The 21,963-nt window shown below is 45.0% G+C and overlaps 1 protein-coding gene across 1 annotated transcript in view; it reads left to right on the top strand.

The window, feature by feature from the left end:
• Positions 1-21,499, top strand: part of LOC111148992 (Kruppel like factor 3) — a 33,493-nt gene extending 11,994 nt beyond the window's left edge. Inside the window, exons 2-6 of the mRNA XM_022505857.1 lie at positions 3,137-3,232; positions 11,355-11,841; positions 12,514-12,664; positions 17,543-17,703; positions 19,787-21,499. Coding sequence (XP_022361565.1) covers positions 3,176-3,232; positions 11,355-11,841; positions 12,514-12,664; positions 17,543-17,703; positions 19,787-19,968 — 1,038 coding nt within the window. The 5' untranslated portion in view covers positions 3,137-3,175 and the 3' untranslated portion in view covers positions 19,969-21,499. The remainder of the gene's footprint in view (positions 1-3,136; positions 3,233-11,354; positions 11,842-12,513; positions 12,665-17,542; positions 17,704-19,786) is intronic.
• Positions 21,500-21,963: the final 464 nt, after the last annotated feature.

Raw genomic sequence — 21,963 nt, 5'->3', positions numbered from 1 at the left:
TACCCTAATTCTACCACTCCTTTTTCACTTACTAGCTGAAATACTTCTACAATAAAAACTAGCCCTCCCACAGTGATGGGATTAGTCTTGAGGTACCATTCTGAACACATAAGCATACCTTTATAATTATTTTTTAACACAAATAAATCAAGTGTCGTTGGAGCAGATGCTCCCTATTAGACTTGACTTTTCTTCTGCGATTTCAAGTCCTGTGAAGCATTCTCGTGCCCTTAGATTTAGATAAAACTTAAAAGAATGCAAGTGACTTAAATAATGTCTTTAAATGAGAAGAGATGTAGTAGGTTAATGTGTCATTCATTTCTAAGTGGATTTAGTAGTCCCTGCTGTGGTCATTAGGAAAAGTCGTTAAAGGCTTTATGAGCTAGGTGGTGGAGTTAGAATTTGAACCAGAGCCCATCCTAATTCCACTGTGCAGTCTTGCTGGTGGCAAAGGGTGTATGGTACGGTGGGGCACCCACCAGCCGGAAGCTATGTTTTGTTTTGTTTTAAGATTTTTATTTATCAGTGAGAGAGAGTTAGTGTGCCAGAGTGTTGTGCATGCAGGGGGAGTGGCGGACAGAGGGAGAAGCAGGCTTCCCCCTGGGGGACTCCATCCCAGGACTCTGGGATCATGACCTGAGCTGAAGGCAGATGCCAGGCCCCCCTGGTTATGAGTTTTTAAAGGGCGGAGGGGACTGACCTCTAAGGCTGGGTATGTTAGCACAGAGGCCAATACTTGATGTTGTTCCAGATGCTGGAACTGACAAATTTAGTGCTGTGAATACAGTACGCATCTCCAAAATTTGTATGCGTATTTGTGGATATAAACTATTTACAGGGCAAAGAGTTCTGCTTTGCTTTAAATTTCACAGCAAGCGTGCAGATCGCCTACTTGAGTCTGCAGCCCGGGGCTCTTTCATGATGCATCTATAGGACTGCTTCTATTTAGAAGGATTTGCGTCAAGACCCCCTCCAGTAGAGTGGATGAATCTAAGAGTAAATTCAGTTTAAAAGACTTGGGGGAGGGGTGGCCGTTACATTCCATTTAAAAGGCTTGGGGGGAGGGGTGGCTGGCCAAGGGTCAGAGCTGCTGGATTTCCCGACCTCACTGATGAAGCAGGAGATCTCCACATCCTTTGTTGACAGTGTGCTGGGCGGCACTGGGCAGCCGCTCTCAGAACCATATCCATCTCTGCAGCTGCGAGGCTGGGAACTGGTTAATAATAGATCCTAAGACACAAAAGGGGTTTTCATCCTTCATTCTGAAATCATCCATTTTTCACTGGCTGTTGGGGTTGGTTTTTCCTGGCATCCATAAGAGGGTATTAGCACCATTGATTGGAGCAGCCTGGTATCAAATTGTGTTCACAGATTATAATACCTACTGTGATGTAGGAAAATAAAATTCGAAGTCAGAGCCTTATGTGGAGTTAATGACGATTCTCACGTGTTGTCATGAGACCCAGAACAGTCTTTCTTCAATGGAGCAAGGACGCGCAAGGAGGACAGTATTATTTTTGTAATTGTACGTGAAGCTTTCCTAGTGTATGACCCACAGTGCGTGGATACAGCAAACCGCAGGACTGTGGTCCTGGAGGTACGGGCTGGGGAGGGGGGGTTCATACTGAAAAATAGGAGGGAACCTAGAACCAGAGACTTCGGCAGCTTTTCTGGGTAGAATGCAGTCTGGAACTTGCTCACTTTCCCACCCAAACCAGAGGGGTCCAGAAAAGACCTTGCCTTCAACCAAAGCTCCAAACCCTTAAGCCAAATTTGGATTGTAGGTGCCTGAAGCAGGTTGTTGAAGATCTGGGCAGTAGCTGGGCAGTGATTCCAAAGCCTATGAAACGCAGCTGATTGTTGAGCAGACTGGGTATTTTGGTGGGGAAGCAGTTGGCTTGTTGGAGAGAAGTGCCAGAAGTGAGCTAGTCCAGAACACAGAAAGAAAGGGAAGGAAAACACAAGCCTTAACAACAGAAGAAGAGAAAGCCAGACAGGATTAAGATGGACGTTTCCTTTACATTAGGCTGAAGATCAGCTCCTTTCCTAACAAAGAATGGGAATGAATACAAACTAATAGTCTTCATATATAAAAAGTGCTTAGAAAACAATGGGCAGCCTTGGGGGAGGGGTGCAAGAACCTCACATAGGGTCTAGAGAAGACACGCAAATGGTAAATAAACATGGGGGAAAATCCGACTTGAATAAGTAAATCAATTTAGAATAAAAATAGTTGGCCGTTTTGAAACTAACCAAAGTTTTGTTTTGTTTTGTTTTTTAATAAATGGTAATACACAGGGCAGGTGGACGTGTTGAGGAGGGGTTCTATTTTGTTCATGGAAATAGTATTTTCGCTGGATGATACCTCAGCTGCTTTGGAAAATGTACAGTGCTTCTCACCCAAGAATTCCCCTACATAAGATTTACCCTAAAGATGAATTACGGATATCCAGGAGGACCTAAGTACAGAGAGATTCACTGCCATCCATAATGGTGAAAATTTAGAAGCAACCTCGGTGCCCAGTTAAAAGGAAAACTTGAAGTAAACTGAAAACTTGAAGCAAACTTTTGGCACAGTGGCACACTGAATTCAATAGTAGGGAACCATACTTGCTGAAAAAGAAACATTTTCACAATCAGTTGTCACGTGAAATTATGGGTGTGCTATAATCATTTTAAAAGAGAGTTCGGAAGGATAAAAACTGAAGATGGGAACGGTGGTTGGTTCTAGGTTTTCTTTTTGCCTGTTTGTTTTTTCTTGATTTTTTCTGTAATGAACATAAGGAAAAACGTTTAACACTCATATATCATGTGAACTTCTGGTGAATTGCACAGCGATCTTAAGCCAGCTTGGCTGCCTAGAGGGGGCTGTGTACGTATTGTTCCAGAAATGTCAGGGTTTATGTATTTGAGTTAGAAATGCCAGTTGGCTCTCATTGACTTAGGACCATGGAATCTGGTTTTAATTCTATCAGATGGCATCTTTCATAGGTAAGGAAAATAAATTCCAGCCATTCTGGGGCCAGGGGAGAGGAAGGAGCTGAGAAGGGGTTTAAGGACTCTTACATTTTCTTTTTACTAGTTTATATTTAAAGTAACCTTGAGATTTATGTGGACGGCTTGTTTTGTTTTCTAGGCCAAACACCAGAGCACCCTAGAAAGCTGAACTAAAAGAATGCTCATGTTTGACCCAGTCCCTGTCAAGCAAGAGGCCATGGACCCCGTGTCGGTGGTAAGTTTTCCAAAATTGAGCCACATCTTCTCTTTTATTCCTAGTGCCAATAGCATGACTGTGTGTTGTGTTACTCCTTCAAGTTACTCATCACTGGATAGGCATTTGGTGAACAGACTTTGCCCAAAGCCTTGGTCAGTGAGTGGGGTGAACACCTTTTTAGCAGTGTGCGTCCTTTAATCAGCGGGGTCCATTACTCCATGCCCCCAAGATTGGATCAGCACAGAACTTGGGTCCTAGGTGAATCTGGCCATGACTGGAAGGAGGTTTACAAAAACTCCTGTTACTAGCTTTTTAGTTTGAGCTCTCAGGATTATTGGTTTGGGCCAAGAAAAAAAGGTCTGGCCAGACTGATTTTTAAAAATTAATGTGCATCTGGGGACTTCCAACCCCCGCCCCGCCCCCGCCAACCACCCCCAGGAACATTTAAAAAAAAAAAAAAAATCCCTGTATGCAGTGTTTATCATGGTTAGGAAGCAGTTTTCAGATGTACTTTTACAAGAAATCAGCACCAAGACAGTAATCCTGTGAGGTGTTTTTTTACTCCGGATCATCACCCCGATCATAATAGAAGAGTTTCTTTTTTTCTTTTCTTTTTTAAGATTTTATTTATTTATTTGACACAGAGAGAGGGAGAGCAGGGGAGGGAGAAGCAGGCCATCTGCTAAGCAGAGAGCCCAATGCGGGACTCGATCCCAGGACCCTTGGATCATGACCTGAGTCGAAGGCAGAGGCTCAACTGACTGAGCCACCCAGGGGCCCAGTAGAAGAGTTTCTTAAAAATGTTTGTGAATGTCTTTTTCTTTTTAATACTGGAAGAAAAAAGCATTCCATTTCGTCTTCTGTAGTGTTCAGCATCTCCTTCATGGAGCTGATGAAATAAAAAAGGAAACGGGGTGGGGGTGGGGGGAAGCCCTCAAGTCCTGCATCTAAAAACGTATTCAGAATAAAACGATTTGCTTAAAAAACCGATGACAGCAGCTATCCTGAGCTGTTCCCGGGGTGAGATGGTTGAGAAGGTAGTGAAAGAGAACATGGCCTTGAGGGGGGGCGGATTCCTTTGCGCTTGGAGGAGTCTGGCTGGGAGGGAGTCTGCTTGTCTTTCTCAGCACCAGTGTGTGAAGCCAGCCCCCCGGGATGCTTCTGGGCCACAGGCGGCTGGGTGTGAGACAGGGGCTTGTTGAGGTCCAGCACTGGTACCGTGGAAGTGGGACGGGGTGGTAACGGGTGGTAACGGAAAGGGGGCAGGGACTTACAGGCAGGGAGTGGTTTGGACTCCCGGCCATTGGTTGGGCCAATAGGAAATAACAAGGCAAGGCTCCCACTCTGTCTTGCTCTTTTCTTCCACGGGCTTGGAAAATAGTCACAAGGGGGAAAACTTGGCCCGAGTTGTGTATCCGAAGGTTGGTAATGACACGCTTGCAAAATTAGATCATCCTTATGCGTCGGCCGCGGAGGCTCCTGCCAAAAATGTTTATACAAGACACAGGGGTCACTCGGAGGCCCTTGGAGCTGAGTTGCCATGGGTAGGACTGAGCCTGTGAAGTGTTTACTGCTGTGGACAGTGAAAAGTGAGGTCTGAGTGGCTTTAAGGAAATAACATTTACATTCTGATGTGATAACTGGATAAGCAAGTGTCTGAATACGCAGTCACTGAGCAATAAGAACTTCATTAATCAAAAAACTGAATTGACTTCTGATGTTACTTGGTCCTTTTACCGTATTCATCAGCCCCTTACCCCAAATTATTGCGTGATCACATTGGAGGAAAATTGAGGTATAAAATTTCCCTATTAATGATATCCTTGAAATATGAATAGGTTTTTAGTACTGGAGAATATGATTAATTTTATAAATGATGCAGAACCATCTTTGATGCATTTTAATATTCAGTATACTTCCAATGCCTTTAATCAAGCATGAAAATACAGCTGAAGAGCCAATTTAAAGCTCAAATGAAGATCGGCATTGCCAAGTTGGTAAGATATAATTTAAGAGCAAGCAAATGCACTTGACTGAAAAAAAAAAGGAAGTGAAATGAATTTGAAGTAACATTTATACTTACAGTGCTGTTAACTTAAATAAATACATGAAGTTAAAACATATAGAAGTGTCTTTGCAATTAATGGTCTTTTTCTCTTTCATACTCCAGTTCTCAATTTCAGCTAACACTTAGAAAATTTAATTAGATCATTTCACCAAAAGTTAGAATCAGTCCCCACAAGGAAATGTCTTTCTCTTAATTCAGCAAAACCTGAGTTAACTGAAACATTTGTGGGGGGGGGTTGTGATTTATTTTACTTAACAAAACTAAATAAAAAGCCTTTGTTTTCCACTCTTGAATATTTAGATTTTATCTTTCCTGCCTCCCTAGGTGGAGTGTGCTAAACCTAATTTACTATTGCTTTATTCCTTTTTTTTTTTTAATACCACCCTTGACCTAAAGGTTGGTTACTTACTTGGTATTTTGCTGTAGTTTAGAGAAAATAAGGAAGTGTCCTTTCTCGCTTAGGGAAATGCAAGCCTTCGGTACCCTCCCCTGCTTAAACCTTGAGCTTTGAGGCAAACAGGATGGCTTTGAACCACCCTAGGAAAATGTGCAAGAATGTGGGGCAGAGTAGACCACGGCCCCCTCCCCTGGGTGTGGATCTCTGCCACCTCCTATCAGTGTGATGTTGGCAAACCACCCATGGCTCCCTGAGCCTCTTTCCTTTCTGTTAAATTGGAGATGATCATATGTACGCGAAGAAACAGCCTGTGAATACAAAATGCACATGTGAAGAGTGACTTTCACCAGTATATCGTCAAAGAAAGCTGGAGATTAAGGAATTGAATTCAGGAAGTGAGAAACCAAAGTTTTTCAAAGTAATCTTATTTTATTCCTAAGGAAAGATAACTTTGGGGGGGGGAGTGTATTCTCCCCGCCACCCATTTCTTGTAATGAAAATTACCCTCTAACAGACTCCTTACAGGTTGAGAAGTACTTAAAATCAGTAGGACCTCTGTTCTGTTCTCACAGAAACTTTCATGACTCTTCTGAGCCTGGCAGAAAGAGCACTTTCTACTTTTGTTTGCATAGAAGGGTATGACATCGGCTGTTTCCAGAGTGTGTGTTTATAAACGCACCACGCCTTCCTGCACTGGGAACCCCACCCTTGGTATGAAGATTCCTTTGACTTGCCTTGGCCCTGTCACGGATGCTCACTCTTTTTTTCATATTAAAGAGCAGTGAATTAGAGACCCTACTGCCCGTGTTTCGTGCAATCACTCCATCCGCTTCAGCTGCTGTCTGGTGATGGAAAACTCACCAAAACTCTTCCCAATAAAACAAACGATTGAAATGCTCACTTAAGGGATGCATGGGTGGCTCAGTCGGTTGGGCCCCTGCCTGCAGCTCAGGTCGAGATCTCAGGGTCCTGGGATCGAGTCCCACGTGGGGCGCCTGCTTCATGCTCTGCCTACCACTCCCCCTGCTTGTGCTCACGCGCGCTTCGCGCGCGCTCTCTCTCTCACAAATAAAATCTTTTAAAAAAATGTTCATTTAAGTACAAAGTGGTAGCTTTGGAATATCATCCAAACACGGTGCCTTCTTCCCTGTCACAATTAAAATCCTCCGGGTGTTCAAGAATCCAAAGAATGGGTGCTATCTTTAGTCTGGACAGTGGTAAAAACCCGCTCACTGTGCACTGATTCACTTCACTCGTTCATCCCGTGTTTATCGATGAAAGCCAGACCCTCATCTCCCGTTCTGGTAAGAGGAGGCAGTCTGCAAATAAATGTGACATAGATGTCTGTCACAACGGGGGAGAACTTTCTGGAAAGTTAACAGCCCATTCCCACCCCCAGTGAGGGCTGAAAGATTGGAGAGACCCTTGCTGGAGTCTGTCTTCAGGCTGCTCTGTTCAGGATAGAAGGCCTCCCCGAGTGAGCGCTGTGCACAGCGGGGCTGGGTGGCCATCGGGGGCCGGAGGAGTGCTGGCTGCTTCATCAACATTTGAGTCTGGTTTGGATTTGGGGCTCCTCCAGCGCCTGTTTGCACTGCTTTGCTAGGAGATAGGAAAGGTCTGGAACAGAGACGAGGCTCCTATTACCGTGGTGTCCACAGAAGGCACACACCCGGAGCGAACCCTGTCCTGTGGATTTCCGCACGGTTGCTGGCTGATGTAGTAGCTCGTGTGCTCCACCAAGACAGTGGAAGCAGACGCATCTCACAGAAGGCTCTGGTAACCACTGCTGTTGGGTTTTCTGGTGAGACCGTGTGAGGAGCCGCGTTTCTTCATCCTTTTACAAGGCGGTCAGACTGTAAAGAGTTAATTGTGTACTCTGTTGTGTGTCCAAACGTGTCTCCCTACTTTTAGCCCTGTAGCCTTGCATATACTGCAGGTCGGGCCAGGGGATGGTGGGGGCGGTAGGGGGGCGCGGGGCAGCCACTGGGGAGCAGAGTCAGCAGGAATGTGCATGTTTATAAAACTTGGCTTGATGTGTGGCTTTCTCTTTCTTTATGGCTCGAGAAACCCGAGATGATTATTAAATTTGCAAATCTCCCAGGTTCTAAATTCCTACTTTTCCTTAAATTCACCCCACAGTTAGAAAAATCCAGCAGAGACAGCAGTAAAAGTGTGTCCTCATTCTGCTTTCTATTTAGCTGCCAATAACTTGGCATTAAAATCTAGGTCATAGGGAGGTCTTTGAAGAATAGGGCTGAAAATAAAGGAGAAGTACATTTTGGTGAGTAGAAAAAAATGCTACCTCCCATTTCCTAACTTTTTGTTTCTAGTACCATGACTTTTGCCCTTTTGAGAATCCTATGAAGTGAGTTAACCTTTAGAACTATGAGAAATCTTTCTACCCCTGTATTTAATGACTTCTTCAAACCTTTGTTGTACATACTAGGAATTTTTTTTTTTAAGCAAAGCACTGCCTCATAACTTTATGTATTTTAATATTTAAATGTAAATGTATTTATATAGTATTAATATAGCTGTATGTTTTGGGCCTCTCACCCTGTGGTCTACTTACATGTACCTGGTTCTAAAGAAAGGTAAAAATAGTCTTTTCCTCTGATTCTTGATATATAACTCAAAGCTGTTTTCCCAAAAGAACAATTTATAGGGGGCGCTTGAGTGGCTCAGTCAGTTAAGCATCCGTCCTCTTACTCATCAGGTTCCCTGCTCAGCATGGAGTGTCTTAGAGATTGTCTCCCTCTCCCTCCCCTTCTGCCCACACTCCTGCCTCACACTGCTCCCCCTCCCCTGTGCACACGGGCTCTGTCTCTCTCAAATAAATTAAATCTTTTATAAATCACCATTTATATATTTTGTATTTCCTTATTTATATCCTTCACGTCCTTGTTTTTTAAACAGTATTATTAGTGAAAAATTCTTCCCCCACCTTTAAATTGTTTCTGAATGGCTTACCAAATTTTAATGCTAAAAATTGGTATTTTTATTCTACTCTGTATCTCTTTGTCATTTAGAGCCATGCTGTTCAAAAAGGCTCTGTGCCCGTAGGGCTGCTCCCCAGAAACTCAGAATCTGTATTTTGACAAGATGGGTCAGGTGCATTCATGCAGAGCGAGGTTCGAGAAGCCCTGATTGGGGGGATCAGACCCATTACAGTGCTCCTACTGGTCTAGAAAGAGAAGGGACTTCTGGTACCACAGTGTGGGTAAAGCTCCCAACATAGCTTACTGAATCCAGTTACAATTTTAAATTGTTTAAAATTTAGAATGTGGGTTTTCAGTCATCTTGACAAATTTTGCCCTATCCCCATGGCACCTTCGATTCTAATATTTAGTAATTTTTCCTGCCCTCTTTTGTTGACATGCTTTTATTAACATAATAAATTTATTTTGAAGAGGATGTATCACTACTGTACAAAAAAGTTTTTTCTTATGCAATTTAAATAAACACGTAACTATTTTAAAGCACTGTGTATTTTTTGTGTACTATCTAGAAGTATCTTTGGTGCCCCCAGAGAGGTGTGTACCTACTACAGAAATCACAGTTCTAGGAGATGATGGGCGTTGACAGGGATAAAGAAAGGACAAAAGAACAAAACAGGGGCGCCTGGGTGGCTCAGTGGGTTAAGTCTCTGCCTTAGGCTCAGGTCATGATCCCAAGGTCCTGGGATTGAGCCCTGCATCGGGCTCTCTGCTCAGCGGGGAGCCTGCTTCCCCATCTCTCTCTCTGCCTGCCTCTCTGCCTACTTGTGATCTGTCAAATAAATAAATAAAATCTTAAAAAAAAAAAATAACAAAACACACAATCTTAACAATGAGAAAGTGACTTCAAAAGCAGATGAAGATAAATATTGCCTGGTCCCACACCGCCCAGATACTCCCTGATCTTAGGCCTGCTATGCCCAGAGAAGGGAGTTTTTGCAACAACACTAGGGTGCTTAGCCCTGTGGAGGTTTTACCTAGTGGAGGCCCAGAGAAGAAAGGGTGTGATATCCGTGGTAATCCCAGTAAAAACCACCGCTGTCCCACAATCGTTTATAACTCACAGTAGTGGTCACTGGGGGACTGTGGCAACCCAGAAGTTTATCATGCCTTTAAGCTCTTTAATGATAAGGCCCCATTGGTGGGTTTTCTTGGCTGTCTTATGAGCTAGTATTGTCTCAGGATGAGCGCTGCATTGGATTTGAGAGCTGGAAGGGAGGAATAGTATGTTACCACTTTCAGTATATTCAGATAGATCGCTTCTTGGCCTTCTGGCTAAGATCAAGTCTAAAGAATTCAAATACGAGTAGTTTCCTGCACAGGGACTTGAAATGGTCATCACTGAACGTTTCAGTTTCCCTGAAATACCTAAGAGTAAAGAAAATAACTTCTGTTGAGTGTACTTTTTTAAAAAGCATCCTACAGCAAAGATTTTTTTTTTTCCCAATGATGACTAAGGAATAGAAGTCATTCTAGTGAATTCCAGGGCCAAGGACCATACCCATAGTGTGTAGTGGTTATGATTGGTTTGTATTTAAAACTGGTAGTAGTCCATTATTCTGATAGTACAAGAGAGGAAGGTATTTTAAAGGGAGGCTCAGCCGTTTAGGTGTCTGACTTCGGCTCAGGTCATGATCGCAGGATTCTGGGATCGAGCCCCAAGTTGGTCTCCCTGCTCCGTAGGAGCCTGCTTCTCCCTCTCCCATGCTTGTCTGGCTCACTCTCTGTCAAATAAAATCTTTAAAATAAATAAATAGAACAGAATAGAGATAAAGTAGGTCAGTTGTCACCTCTTAGGTTTGGAGGAAGCACCAGGCCTGGGTCAGTGTGCAAGTTGCTTCAAGCACCTTGTGTCCTTAACTGGAGTCCCATTAGCTGTCTCACAGTTCTGTGTCATGCGCAAACTTGGACATCAAGTCACCTTCTATGGTTTCATTCAAACTGTGACTAAGACCATCGAACAAGCTGGGGTCAAGGACGTAATTGTGCGTGGGTGGGCTTCGGGGTGTGGAGGCGGGTGGGATACTGACCTGGTTGCGGGAAACTGAGGCGTCTCCTGGGACGTAGGGCTTTTAGTGCTAAAACCAGACCGTCAGGGGCAAACCAGGACTGTTGGTCAGGTGACCCTCGGCAGGGGTTGGTCAGCCGCTGAAGCCACCCCCCAAACCTACTGCCCTGCAGCCCTGGTTCTCCGTATTATACACCAGCGTATGGTGAGAAGGACAGACGTCCTCCTCTGGAGGGGAGTGACAGCATTTCCTGCAGACTGAGGAGCCATGTCAGCAAAGCTGTCGGGGGGGGGGGGGGGGGGCTCGTTGGCTTGGCTGGCTGTTGGTGAACCCCAACACCGACTCCCACCAACCAAGGCCCATAATAAGTCTTCTGTTTATGACCTGTTCTAGAATTTTTGCCTGGTATCAACCTGAACCTCAACCTTAACGTCTGACGGGGAATTCAGTTAGAATTTTTCGTGAGACACAGTTATCCCATTAACCTTAACCTTTATTACACCAGCCCCCTCATGGCATTGTTTAGGGTCAGGAGCCGTCTGACCGTACCCTGCTTATTGAGCCCACCTAATTGAGCGTGCCTTGGAGGACCTCTCCAGTTTCATTCCCATTTCCAAAGCGAATGCACCTGTGTCGCGGCTTAGACGCTTCTGTGTTTCCTTCCCGACAGTCCTACCCATCCAGTTACATGGAGTCAATGAAGCCCAACAAGTACGGCGTCATCTACTCCACCCCGTTGCCGGATAAGTTCTTCCAGACCCCGGAGGGCCTGTCGCACGGGATGCAAATGGAGCCGGTGGACCTGACCGTGAACAAGCGCAGCTCGCCGCCCTCCGCGGGCAGTTCTCCTTCGTCGCTGAAGTTCCAGCCCTCGCACCGGAGAGCCTCGCCCGGCCTGAGCATGCCTTCCTCCAGCCCGCCCATGAAGAAGTACTCGCCGCCTCCCCCGGGCGTGCAGCCCTTCGGTGTGCCGCTGTCCATGCCCCCGGTCATGGCCGCCGCCCTGTCCCGCCACGGCATCCGCAGCCCCGGGATACTGCCCGTCATCCAGCCCGTCGTGGTGCAGCCGGTCCCCTTCATGTACACCAGCCACCTCCAGCAGCCGCTCATGGTCTCCTTGTCGGAGGACATGGAGAACTCAAACAGCAGCATGCAAGGTAAAGGCCACCGCGACTGCGCGGCTGCTTGGGGTCTGCACCGGGGGCGGGACCAAGAGCTCTTTTGCTCTTGGAGGAGCTAGTCCCCCTTAGGGTCCGCCTGCCTGAGGCATTTCCTTTCTGATGTCCTTTGCGGGGGGTGTCTCTTTTTTTTTTTATTTTAAGTGTTGCCACTGGAAGAGCTCCCAGGAACCAGGCTGTTTAATGCCACGAAATGGTTACGCCACTGCGTAATTGTCAACTTCAGGATACTAAAAATCCTGACTTTGTATTCTGCTTTATTGAATGCGACCTGGTTCCGTTAAAACGGCATTTAATAAATGCCTTTGATCACGGTGATAAGTAATGGTTACTAAAAGCCAGCTCATTCACTGGCTGGTCGCAGGCAACAGACTGTGGGGTTAAAAGGAGATTTCCTAGAATCCCAAGGAAGACCCATTTGGGGCTGATGTGCTCAAAGGCCAGCTTCTGACTCTTGCTGCTTGCTGGTGGAATAATGGTTGGGGGGGAAACGAGATCTCCCCCATCCCCCAGATTTGCTTTCTGCTGTAATTTTTGCCAGCCAATAGATACTCCACACATCCTTGTCGTAGATAGAAGCTGTGCAGTAAACTTCTAAAAACTGAAATTGGTCGATTGTACATGAGTGACTTTTCTATTTTTATTTTTTAGTACCTGTAATTGAATCATATGAGAAGCCTATATTACAGAAAAAAATTAAAATAGAACCTGGGATTGAACCACAGAGGACAGATTATTATCCTGAAGAAATGTCACCCCCTTTAATGAACTCAGTGTCCCCCCCGCAAGCACTGTTGCAAGAGTAAGTATGTTCAGGTCTGCCGGACATTCACGTGGCAGTGCGATTCTTGGGACCTGGGTTGGAAGCACGCGCTTCCAGCTCGTGCTGTGTGGATTGCCAGGAACGCCTTGCAGCCACTGGGAAGGATGGGAAATCTCTCCAAAGGCAGTGTGTTCTGCTGTATGGACTGCATCCTGACATTATCGTCAAGTCAGCAACAGATTGAGCACTTGTGATTGCCACTTGTCACAACAGTTGTTTTTATCTTGATGTTTTGGGGGTCTTGGGTTTTTTTTTTTGTTTGTTTGTTTTAACCCTCCTAGACTATACATAGTTTTCCCATAATCTTTATTCCAATATGGATTGAATTTTGATATTCTGGATATTCTACACGAGGTTGGATCGTGAAAACTTGAAAAGACACACCTCGTCCTTCCAGTTGTCACCTCTAATACTGTTTCTGTGGTGGGGAATGTCTTCAGTCAGAATTTTCAGGCCACCTGTGAGCCCGAGGAAGTCATTCCAAGAAAGACCTGTAGACAGTGGTGGCAACAGAAAGTTTCTGTGTAGCTCGGAGAAGTTCAGTGTTGGAATAACCCATTATTCTCTGGTCTCTGGTCTTCATCACATCTGCCCTTAGAATGTTCAGCATGGTTTAGAACTGCCATCCAGGAGGAAGGTTTCTGTATCAACTACATCCAAGCCCCGAACAGTGGTTTGTTTTAGGTTTAACTTGTGATGGGTGTCATACACAAGTTAAATAGCATTATTAATGGGATTTGCTACAGTAGATAGCCTTGTCTTGCCTTCTACTGGAGGCTGTGTTTGTAGGAGCTCGGAAGGTGACCTTTGGGTCAAGCATCTTGGATCCCAGCTCTGCTCTCCACCATATGTATAACCTTGGCCTAGTCAATCTTGCTGCCTCCGTTTCCTCTCTGTTTTCATTACTGATTGTGATTATTTTCCTTGTAATTGTCTTGTGGTGTGGCACTTTCAAGGTTGACTACAATGGCCGGCTTCCTGGTACAAGGCAGTAGTCTTCCTTCCCTCTAGGCCCCTTCCATCCTCTTTCTCCTGTAGTACTTTTTTCCAACTTGAAACAGTGTTCTACACTCCTTTCTATTTCGTCTTTTCCCATCTCTCTTACCCAAGGCGTTCTGCAACAGTGTGTGAATTCTCCAGCTTTCCAACAGCTATTTTCTTGAACTTAAAATCTACATTTCTAGTTCTGTCCACATCTAACCGAGGCAGGCACCCCTTCATAGTAGGTCATGTTCAAAGTCCTGTTCAGTGCCCATTGCAACAAGTCATAGTTGGTTATTTTGGGGGGAGGGGTTGTCCTTTGCTCCCTGAGAAATGGAGAAGAGAATGAATCCTACAAGCAGCCACATCAGCAGGGAGAGAGTGTCTGGTGAATTTGGATTAATACTACCTTTCACAGTTCACAGTTGCATCATGCTTACCCCACCCCCGGCGAGACTTTCCCATGTGTTTCCAAAGGAATTATTGCATTGCAGCACAACAAGCATGTGGGAGTCAGAACAAATGGAGACGGCTGAGCCAAGACATTAGATAATTTGCCTAGAATCACACTGAACAGCAGCAGGGTCCGGCCTCCATCCCCCTGCCACCTGATGAGGGCTCTTCCTATCTAACCAGTGCCCCCCCACTCCTGCTCTCGGGTGGAAGGAGACACAGAAAGACCAGCCAAAATAGACATACCTTGCAGGCCGAGTTCCCTCCTCTTTTATGGTGCCAGGTGTCTCTGGCAAGGTGACTGGCTACATGACTTGCACTTGTCATTGTTCTTGCCCACGTGGTGAGTAAGATGGTATATAGCCAAGTGCCCGCAGAGAGAGGGAGGGATGACCCCCGGACTGAAAAGGGGTGATTCCAAAGTCAAGGTTACTGTGAATTGCAACGTAAACCATAACAGAAGAAGAAGATTTGAAAGCAGTATTTTGCGCTCTAAATGCTGCTGAAAAGAACATACTTTCTGCTTACTTTGAGTGATGTCCTTTTGATGATCTCAAGCTCGGTGGCTTTTAATGATTAATAAGTAATATGCTTATTTTAATGCTGACCTAAGAATGCATTTTGCTCCTCAAAAAATTCAACAGATTAGCCACAACTGGGACATGTAGTCTTTAAGTAATTCTCTCACAGATGTGATTAAGTAATGTCTTGGAATGTGCCCAGTAGCAGCCCACATAGGAAGCCAGCTAGCCAGGAAAGAATCGATGGAAACCAAGCGCCTAGTGCCATTGCAGTGAGGCGGTCCCGATAATTCTCTTTCCGGAAACTCTTCCTGTCCAAAGGTGGACTTTAAGATACAGCTTTGAAATCCATTTGCTTGCACAGAAGAGTTAACAGCTTTAGGATGATTTTTAAAGGCACTTGAATGTCTATCAGATTCCTTCTCTCTTCTCTTTTTTTTATATTTACATATATGAAATGTATTTAGAACCAAGAACTTGAGGATCAGATCTCACCATTGAATTGTGTCTGTGAATTACAGCAACCCTTGGTTGTAGTGATCCCAGACAGCCTCTCTGAAAATGAGCAGCGGAGAGTCCAAAAAGGGGGCAGTCTTGAGACACCGGCCTCTAGCTGCCACCTGCGCCAGCATCCGGCCCTCTAGAGATGGGGCCACCACCCGCTCTCAGAATGATGCTACCTTTCAAGGTAGACATTGGCTCGAGCAGGGATTTCCTTTCCTGGTGTTGGGAGATCCCCCAAAAAACTCCTCATGAAATTAAACCACTGTAGAGGCCAAGTTTGCAAATGAGTTTCTTCTGAACTTCAAAACATTAATCGCGACCATTTAGTAGATTCACATCTGGAACTGATGTTACCCTTCAGTCCTCTGTGTATGTTACTCAACTTTCTGACACCATATTATTACCAGCATCCCCACTGTATAGAGGACATGGAGGCACAGAGAGGGTTGGTCCCTTGCGCAGGGTCCCAGGGACTATGAGTGACAGAGCTGGGATTTGATGTTGGAGCACACACAGCCTTCTTTTAACGAACCTTTATATGCAAAACGAGCTGGGGAAAGCAGTCAGAACTACCGCACGGATACTATGAGACAAGATTTCCAACCCATAAAATCTAATAATTGGGAGAGATTTCTAAAATCACCTGGGATACTCCCCCCAGTATCCCCGCGGCAGAGGAGATCTATTTTAACCATTCAGTTTTTCCCCCAGCATTTTATTTCCTGAAGTTCTCTTAATGAAGATGAAACATTATAGTTGATGGCATTAAAGTTGAAAGTTAAAAATAAGCCGACAACTCTTTTCTTTCTCTAGGAGAATAATTAAATTACTAATTCCACTTTCTAAAAACCTGTATGTGTCCCCAGATCTGTCACTCTTCTATTTTCTGTTTGTCCATACATATAATTGAAGTCCTTGCGCCCCTCCCCCGCAGTGTTGATTTTTCCACCTAAACCTGCCTATTCATTCTTCTGTATTGACCCCACTAAACATTAAGGTAGGGGTAAAGTGAGACTCAAAACTGCCAGTTTTCTTTGCTAATAATAGAAGTGAAAAATAAATAGTCACTTAAAATCAATGCACCTTTTATTCTTTTCCTAGTTACTTAGTGGGCCTGGAAGAGCTCCTGATAGGGCACATGTATTGAGATTTTTACCAAGATCAAAACAAGTTTCATTTCAGGGGCTCCCTTTTGATTTTGATGATGAAATTTTATTACCCTTTTTTCTCTCCCAAGCGTGTGTGTGTGCCTTCATCAGATTCCTTTTCTTCTCCTCATCCACACTTGTACAGAAAAATTCGGATATTATTTGGACCATTTAAAGAACTTTAGATCCCAGTTTAAGAGACAAGTCCTTTATTACCTGTTACCATTGGAGGCCAGTTCCACAAGCTTGCGATGATGTATCAAGTAATCAGTCGTTAGGAAAGCTAATGAACCGATTAGAATTTTTTAATTACTGACATTAATCAGCGGAGGAAGCCCCGGAAAGCTTTATAGACATTTCCCCAGATCTTTCCCCATCTGCCTCTTCCCTCCTTCCGAAAAAGGGAAAGTTTAGAGCAGTGGTGGTTGACCTGATTGGTTTTCAGAGCCCCCCAGGAAAGGTGTGCGGATGCAGGAAGGGGTGTGGGCAAGTAGGCAGAAGGCAGGAAGACGTCAGGTGCCCCTGAGAACTGGCACTGCACCAGAATCCTCCCTCACGCAGGAATGACAGCAACAGGAAAGGTCTGAGGTTTTGAAAACAGCAGTGCCTTTCTTTATTCATTTTGGAAGAGCCAGAATTTGAAACTCAGACATGGATTGGTGATCTTTAAGAGAAGATCATTGCCAGTTTCGGAAAGGATAAAATGTAGATAACGAGCAGGATTGCGCGAGCTTTAGGAATTTGACCTGTGTTCTTCCCTACACTAAATGACCCATCAGGGCAAGCCGTGGAAGGACGCTGGAACCCTACTCAGCTTCGCTCTCGTACCACGAGATTGTGTAAATAGGCGAATCTGTACTGAGGGAAAGCCTCTCCTAGCACCTGCGTCTCCCTCTAGCGTAGCACCTAACCCTTCTTACTGTCATTACTTATCTACATGTCTGTCTCCCCCTAGAGTGTGAGCTCCTCGAGGGCAGGAACCCTGTTTTTATTCATCTTTGTGTCCCGGTGCCAAGCACAGTGCCTGGCTCATGGTAGGTGCTCACTCCATGTTTGTTGAATGACTATAGAAGTGCTTCTTGGGTTGATCAGCTAATTTCTTTTTGTTGTTGTTGTCGTTGGGTTTTTTTTGTTTTGTTTTGTTTGGTTGGTTGGTTTTGCCTAGTGGTGTTAATGCCTTTGGTAGTAGACTGAAGGAAAGGAGAGAGGCTTTCCACTGGATATTTCACACTGCACGTTGGCTTTCCTAGGAATCACCCGTCGGTCATAGTGCAACCGGGAAAGAGACCGTTACCTGTGGAATCTCCGGACACCCAGAGGAAGCGGAGGATACACAGATGTGACTACGACGGGTGCAACAAGGTGTACACTAAAAGCTCTCACTTGAAAGCGCACAGAAGAACACACACAGGTATCAGAAACGCCACACGCTCTCCATCTTTCCCTCATGAGAGAGAGTGAAATGGAATGTTAGGAATGTTCTAGCTTTCAGAGGTGTTGATAAGGATGTGGTTCAGCCATCTTGAAAGGGAGCAGAGCTGTCTCCAGTCTCTTCTGCCAGTTGTGAAAAACGCACTTTTTCGGTCAAGATGTATTTTCGTAATGAGTTAGAATGGATGCAAGGTTATCACCATGACAGGGTTGCTCCCAGTCCCGTGGAGTTGTGTGCTCTGTGTTCCAGGGAGCTGGGGGGGGAAGGGGGGGTGGGAGTGTTCTTAGCCCTGGGCTGATTTCATCAAGGATGTGGCCTTTGTAGGCACCATCCTTTAATAAATGTGGTACATCACCAGATTCACAACGGCAGCAAACAACAAACCAAAACCACCACAGTTCTTTATGCAGAACAAATACAGAAAAGGAAAGATAATTTGGGTGACTTTTGTCTTCTAAAACGGAGGGAACTTCTGTGCTCTCCCCTGCCCTGTTTGTTCTGGGGTATTACCTCTTCTGCCCAGGATTGAACACAGAGCATGCCACCAGATCTTCCAGAAGTGATTACACGGGTGAAGAAAACACAGCTGTTCTGTTCACTCTTGAACGTTTCATGAGCAGAGCAGCTTGAGGAACCCCCACAGGAATGGTGTCCACAGCCCACTTGTCAGTCAGTGTGGGAGATCCATGCTGACAGCGGGCCTCGTCTGCTCTAACCTCAGGCCCTTGGATGTGAAATTCTAGTATAACAGCCGTTGTCCCCTGGGCACATTTTCCTTCACTCAGGATGTCCGTTGTTTGTTTGCTGTTTGTTTGTTGTTGAGCCTTGGGAGTCACTCCTATTAGGAATGTTTACAACAAGGAAAATCTGGGATTTGAAAGAGAAAGGGGAAGGAGAGTGGCGGTATGGAGTGAAGTTACTCAGTAGTGATTCCCAGGGAGAGGGAAAGGCAGCTTGTGGACAGCTGAGTTCTTGGGTTTGGTCACAAGGTTCTTAAAGGGAACTTGGGGTGGGGGGGGTGCACCTTGCGTTTAGAGAAGCATCAGGTCTCAGATGCCAGGGAAACCAGTAAAAAAGCATTCCCAGGGCATTAATGCGACCTGAGAGGTGGATGTTAACCAACTTCAGCTTAAGATGAAAAAAGACATTGGTTATTTGAATAACAATTTAGATGTAGGAAAAACACCTCAGCGTTTACATTCTCTGAAGCAAAGCAGGTAAGACAATTCTGAAGAGCTCCTCGAAATACCAAGGCATGTCAATCCTTAAAATTTCTAGACAACAAGGGGGATAGTAAGTGGGAATTGATTTGTGAGGCCCATTTGCCCTTAGTGACTCATATTAAACATGTACGATGGCCACTAACAGCCTTTTTATTTGTAAGGGCCTTCATGCTGGCTCTCCCTGTGATTTCCCGCCAAGGGTCTTCTGTTCCTCACCTGTCAGCTACCGTTATCCCTTGGGAGGGGGTTGGAGACACCTCGCTGCTGACAGGCCGAGGAGGAACTACTGTATTTTTAGGATGTCTCAGCATTATACCTCGGCATAATTGCAGTTGACTCAAACAAAAGATGCTGAAATTCCTGTCAGTGTCTATCACGCTTCTTATTTTTAGGAAACTGTTAAAATAAGAAGGAAATCCCGTAAACTTTAGTTTGGACTTCTTATTAAGTGGAAAGCACTGTGTGCAACTAAGCACCACGGTAGCTTAAGACTTGAAGATAAATACAGATCACAAGTTGTTTCTCAAGTGATTCCTCCCTGCTATTTAGGGCAAAACCAAAATTACTTGCGAGCTCCTCCGAATGGATTTCAGTGGCTTTATGCTGTGAAAACTTTTAAAATCTTTTCTTTGTTGGGGGGGAGGGGTGCAGAGTGCTAGTTGAATAGTAAGAGAATTAAGCCACTTGTTTTCTTGTTTGGGAAGCAGATGGAGGGACATACCTTGGAAATAATATTTGCCCAGAGTTGTAGCTCAAAAATCTTTACTGTTTTTACTAATGAATAGCCTTTCACCCTCAAAAAAAAAAAAAAAAAGCTTTTCTGTTTTTCCTTTTTGCAGGAGAAAAACCCTACAAATGTACATGGGAAGGATGCACATGGAAGTTTGCTCGGTCTGATGAACTAACAAGACATTTCCGAAAACATACTGGAATCAAACCTTTCCAGTGTCCAGACTGTGACCGAAGCTTCTCCCGCTCTGACCACCTTGCCCTCCATAGGAAACGCCACATGCTAGTTTGAATGGCTCCGTCCCCTGCCTCAGCGTGGCTCCCCACTCTCCTGGCTCTCTCTCTGTCCTCCTTCCCATGATCTAACTCATTTTTTACATGTACATTTTAATTTGGATTCAGCTGGCCTGAATCTTGGAATTTATATCATTCAAACTTCCATATGGTCAGTAGTAGATGTTCTCTAATCCTCTCCTTACCACGGGTCAGACCTAAAGAATGTGAACACTTTTTTTTTTCTTTTTTTCTTTTTTTTTTTCCGGGGATGCTAAGCAAACCCTTCTTACAGATACGTTTAATGTAATGAGAACAAGGGAACATGTAAACTTAAAATAGCCAATTGTCGATTTCTCCATGTATTTCTCAAAAGAATGTCAAAGTAAATGTATTAGAAATACAGTATCCAGCCTGCAAGTCCTTGCCAGGGGACCTTGATACCTCTGTGCCCTGTGATCGTATTTTGTGCTTGCCAGCAAGAAGGAGGGCGGCCCCTCTCCCAGGTTAGCCAAACGTGCAGCCAGATTTCAGATAGGACTGTCCGTCCACCCTTCTTCCCTTCCGTTGCCCTTCACAAACCCTGCTTGTCAACTCAGATTTACCACGTCCTCTAAATTAAGTCCTTGACGCACTTCTGTGCCTGCAGCTAACAAGGTCTTTGCCACCCCCGGGGTTGAGCTGCAGTGCTGAGTTAGGCGGGTGATCTCTGTCAGTGAGGGGCGCAGCCTCGCAGGGAGTCAGAACGAAGAAGGGGCGTGGCGCAGGGGAGAGGCAGCAGGGTGGGCGAGGGAGGAAGCCGGCCCCTTCCTCCGGGGCTCGGGCTCTCCCGCTGAGCTTTCATCACTGGGTTAGCTGCACAGGGCATCCCCAGAGCCTCAGTCTCTCTACTCGACTGTGCAGAAGCATCCAGCAGAGCCGAAAAACTGATGGAGTGAGTCCTCCTTATCCCTGTCACCATTCCTCCGATGTCCTTAATGTGGGTCATCGAGCCTTGATTGTTGGGACACCATGAAAATATTTTGCCCAGTAATGGTAGGGAGGGAAAAAAGTCTTTTGAGGAAGAATATGGATGGCCTTTCTTTCACTCAACCTACTTGCAGCTTTTTTTTTTTCTTTGCAAACAGGAAAACGTTGAGTGTATTTGTATTCCCTATCAAATTAATCATATAGCTTTTATATGGAAAGTCTGCTGTGTGGACCATAGGGTGCCAAGTGGGCTGTCACTTGTGTTTGTGACGCATACTGTAAGTCAGCGTCTGCTGATCCTCTAGTGGACGCCTTCATTTTAAGACCCGAGTGACCCGATTTGTAAATACAGCTGGTTGGGAAGCGCACATACCTTCAGTCGGGGGACAGATTTCTGAAAAATACAGAAAATCCCAGTTCAGGGATTCATATCTTGAGAGCTCCATAATTCCCCAACATTTACTATTAAAGAGCTGGAAATCGATCACTCAAGTATCCCCTTAGAAGAAGCTGAAAATGACTCGTGTTTATGTCAAAGAGAAGTAGCGCGCCATTCTTTGGGGGGAAGTTTTATGTTTTGTGGGGGGTTTTTTCCTTTTTTTTTTTTTTTTTAATTTTTTCAAAAGCTGGCTTTTGAGCACCATAGTCTGAATGCCAATAAAAATAATTCACGCATAGAAAAGTCATTGGTCCTAAATTTGAAGAAAGTGGGCAACAGTGGGTGTGTGTCACCAAAACGCCTTCATCCCTCGATAAAGGACAGAAGAGAAGGGAGAAGAATCCTGAAGAGCCATCCCGGCCACAACTCAGGATCCAACACAACCTTAACTGGGAGGAATCCATTGTTCATCTGTTTCTAAGACATCAGTGAATGAGTGATTCTGGAGGCCTGCAAATGATGTGGGGAGCTTACTCTGATGGCTTTGTGTTAATAAAAAGTCAGTTGTAGGGACTATGCATCTAAGAGATCCCACTTACCAGCCCTCTGAACCAGCTGAAAGGAAATACAGTTGAGAAATGCAGAGTTACTTGTTACCTTCTTGGC

Source organism: Enhydra lutris, unplaced genomic scaffold (assembly GCF_002288905.1).
Source record: "Enhydra lutris kenyoni isolate GAN:26980312 unplaced genomic scaffold, ASM228890v2 scaffoldscaffold21, whole genome shotgun sequence".
NCBI lineage: Eukaryota > Metazoa > Chordata > Mammalia > Carnivora > Mustelidae > Enhydra > Enhydra lutris.
The sequence above is the reverse complement of the archived record's forward strand: the minus strand, read 5'-3'. Positions and strand labels throughout refer to the sequence as shown.